Source organism: Galeopterus variegatus, unplaced genomic scaffold, assembly GCF_000696425.1.
Source record: "Galeopterus variegatus unplaced genomic scaffold, G_variegatus-3.0.2 Scaffold215, whole genome shotgun sequence".
NCBI classification, from domain to species: Eukaryota; Metazoa; Chordata; class Mammalia; order Dermoptera; family Cynocephalidae; genus Galeopterus; species Galeopterus variegatus.
In genome coordinates this window covers 297,622-301,303 of record NW_007726326.1, presented here as the reverse complement: position 1 = coordinate 301,303, position 3,682 = coordinate 297,622, and the positions used below count along the sequence as shown (strand labels likewise).

The following is a 3,682-nucleotide window of genomic DNA, read 5'->3' as shown; positions in this document are numbered from 1 at the left end:
CCCCCCCCCCCCCCCCCCCCCGCGGGGGGGGGGGGGGGGTGGGGGGCGGGGAGAGGTGGGCAGCCGGTCCAGGCTGGTGGGGAAGGTAAGCGCCATGTTTGCGAGCACTTGGAGGAACAGAAAGCTGGGAGGGGGTGGGGGAGAGGAAGGGGGAGGAGGAGGAAAGTTGGCCCTCACCTTTTGGACTGGTTCTCCGAGGGGTTCCGGTCGCGCTGCCGGCGGTTCTTGAACCAGTTGCTGACCTGGGTGAGGGACAGGCCGGTGATCTTGGCCAGGTGCCGCTTCTCGGCGGGCGAAGGGTAGCGATTCTGCTTGTAGAGCTCCTTGAGCGCGTTGCGCGACTTCTCCTTGAAACAATACACCGTCTCCTCTCCGTCCCAGATGGTGCGAGGCAGGGGGAATTTCCTGCGCAGCCGGTACTTGTCCACGGCTCCCAGCGGCCGGCCGCGGGCTCGCTCGGCCTCGGTGTAGCGCGCCTTGTACCAGAGCTGCTGCAGCAGCGGGTGGTTGGCCGACTCGAAGCTGTGGCTCTCGAGGATGCTGTAGAGCTCGGGGTAGATGCCCTGGTGGAAGGCCACGAGCGCCCGAGCCTTCAGCAGGCTCTCGTTGCCACGTAGCAGGTCGCTCTGGGGCAAGGACCACAGGAACCGGGCCAGGCGGTCCAGGTTGCCCCCCTGCTGCAGCGCCTCGCACACGCAGGCGACATGGTCGGGCGAGAAGGCCAGCGGGGTCTGCGCGGTGGCGGCAGCGGCGGCGGCGGCGTGGTGGTGCCTGCCCAGAAGTTCCGAGTGGAGTTGTACCTGATCCGCCGCCGCCACTGCCCCTTCCTCTCCGCTCACCCTAGCGGCGGCCGCGGCGTCCCCCGGCTCCAGGGGAAAAGGGGCTGGAGCCGGGGGGCTCAGCCCCGCCGCCGCGCCCCCCGCCACTTCTTGGTGCGCCTCCTGCCCTTCGGAGGCGCTTTCCATCCCATTCTCCTGCTTGATGTCCGCCGCACTTGCAATCTGCCCGGTGGGGGAGGAAGAGGACATTTTTTGTTGTTTATTTTCTTCCCTCCCTCACTCCCTCGCACTCTTTTCCTCTTTCTGCGCGGTGGCGGCGGCGGCGGCGGCGGCGTGGTGGTGCCTGCCCAGAAGTTCCGAGTGGAGTTGTACCTGATCCGCCGCCGCCACTGCCCCTTCCTCTCCGCTCACCCTAGCGGCGGCCGCGGCGTCCCCCGGCTCCAGGGGAAAAGGGGCTGGAGCCGGGGGGCTCAGCCCCGCCGCCGCGCCCCCCGCCACTTCTTGGTGCGCCTCCTGCCCTTCGGAGGCGCTTTCCATCCCATTCTCCTGCTTGATGTCCGCCGCACTTGCAATCTGCCCGGTGGGGGAGGAAGAGGACATTTTTTGTTGTTTATTTTCTTCCCTCCCTCACTCCCTCGCACTCTTTTCCTCTTTCTTTCCCCCTCTCTTACTCCTCCTTCTTCGTCTCCCTCCCCCCTCCCCCCCTCCGGAAAGCCCACTCCCTCCTCCCGGTTTCGGCTGGATCTGGCCGATCAGGTTTCCCCCCGGCCACGCAGTCACCATTAAGATAGCTGCTAGAGCAAAGTAGTGTAAACGGATAGCTGCTTTCTGCCGTTCCCCCAACGTGACTCCTCCGGTTGCTGCATACTATATGGCACAGGCGGCCCGGCCGGCCCGGCCGCGCCACCTCATTGGCTATTTCGCATTCAGAGGGAGGAGGAGACACCGATTCTATCCCTGTCGATCACCCGCCTCCCACTCCACCCCTTGCCTTTCCTTCTCCCCCTGACCCCCAGGCATCTATACCTGAAGGAAAACACCGACATTCTTTTCAGGCCATGTTCCTGGGCGGGAAATTACCTAATGTGGCCTGAAAACTGGACAACTCTTTCAAAGAGAGGCCCTGCGATTCCAGAGGGAATATTAACTGTGTGGCCTTAAGGTCTGGACGACTAAAGTCTTAACAAAGAGACCACCCTCAGCATCTAGATGAGAAGACTTCACAGGACAATTCTGAAGCTTCCCAGTATTTCTCTACCCCCCACCCCCCTTTTCGGATGTCTTTATCAAGGATTTTGCGTTCAAAGGGTCAAGAATAGAGTTGCACTAGGGAATGTTCTAAAAGGCAAGCATTTACAGTAATTTAAAATTCCAAAGGGGAAAAATGCTTGAAAACCTTAAAATAAGCGGTATAAATAGTCTAATAAGACAAAACAAGAAGCCTTCAAAAAATGTAAACCTTAAGTCACCTGGAGGGCTGGTAACCCAACTGAATTGAACATGATATAACTAAGCATATAGAATATTATACCATATCCTGGATGAGTAGTATAGAAGAGATCTAAGCTTTAGATTATAATAATGGTGTGGAGATTTAAGACTTCTATATGAACATTTTTAGTGTAACTGTTTGATAGTTCTTTGAAGATGATATTCCTGGTAGAAACAACATCTCTATGGTGTCTTCAAAGAGACAAGTGCAGGATCAGCAGTCCTTTCCATAGCACAGACACATGGGAGATTGCCCTCTGGTTTGAGGCCGAAGTGAGGGAGTGGAAGGAGGGAGAGGGGTGGAGTCTGTTGCTGTTTGCAGTTATTTCTGTTTCCCTCATGGTTTGCATGAGATCTTAATTCAGAAAGGGATGACGCTATCTCTGCTTCCTGTGGGTCAGTTGGGTCTGCCTGCTACTGCTCTTTCTCACAATTCAACATTTTAGTGTAGTCATCCTAACCTTTACTTCAGGGTGGTTTTGTATTGTTTCTGCTTCCCAACTGCCCATAACTGCCTACTTCAACATATTATAAAGCAGCTGTTTAGATCACCTGTTGTCATGATCAACTTGGTGAGGTTTTTTTTTTTTTTTTTTTTTTTTTTCCAGACAGGCTGTATTTTATTGCTGCTCAACCAAGATGTCATTTGACATAGGATGTCATTTGTTTTTGTATTACCCTAATGTGATGAAGCCAGCAGTGACATTTCTGGCAAATTTAAAATTCAAAATCATGGAAAAGACCATGTGCTCCTACTACATTGGAAACATCCAGTTAGGTATCAAGCTTCAGGATAATATCTGAGATTCAAAATCTCCTTGAATTTTTTAAAATATACTTTTTATTATGGAATAGTTTTGATTTACAGAAAAGTCACAAAAATACTATAAAGAGTTTCCACTTACCTTTCATCTAGTTGCCCCTAATGTTAGCATCCTACATTGTAATGGTACATTTGTCCAAATGAATTAACATTGGCACATTACTGTTAACTGAACTCTAGACTTTATTTGGATTTCACTTGTTTTTCCACTAATGTCTGTTTTCTGTTCCATGATCCAATCCAGAATACCACATTGCATTTAGGTTTTTGAATTTTTAAAGCATATTTATCAGAGCAAAGTAGACAGAAGGTAGTGTAGTTTAGTGGCAAGGATGTTGAGGATCAGCTAGCAAGAGATAGGTTTATTCCTGGGTCTGCCATTTATCAGCTACTTGACTATAGAAAGTGGACAGGGTTGTTGTGAGGATGACATGCGATAAGATGGGCCAAAAAGCAGCTGGTGCATAATTAATCCTCAGTAAATGTTTGTCATCTTCCTCCTGATAGTGCAAAGTACGAGACTTTCCAGTTATATGTACCTAATGAAAATTCCTTTGGCTTTATTATGGGGCTATCCAAGATCAGGTCA

At 51.9% G+C, this 3,682-nt stretch overlaps 1 protein-coding gene across 1 annotated transcript in view; it reads right to left on the bottom strand.

Annotated features, from left to right (window-relative positions):
* SIX4 (SIX homeobox 4) overlaps positions 1 to 1,379 on the bottom strand; it is a 9,155-nt gene extending 7,776 nt beyond the window's left edge. Inside the window, exons 1-2 of the mRNA XM_008565941.1 lie at positions 1,161 to 1,379; positions 178 to 827 (exon numbers count right to left, since the gene is read on the bottom strand). Of these exons, the coding sequence (XP_008564163.1) occupies positions 178 to 827; positions 1,161 to 1,379 (869 nt within the window). The remainder of the gene's footprint in view (positions 1 to 177; positions 828 to 1,160) is intronic.
* Positions 1,380 to 3,682: the final 2,303 nt, after the last annotated feature.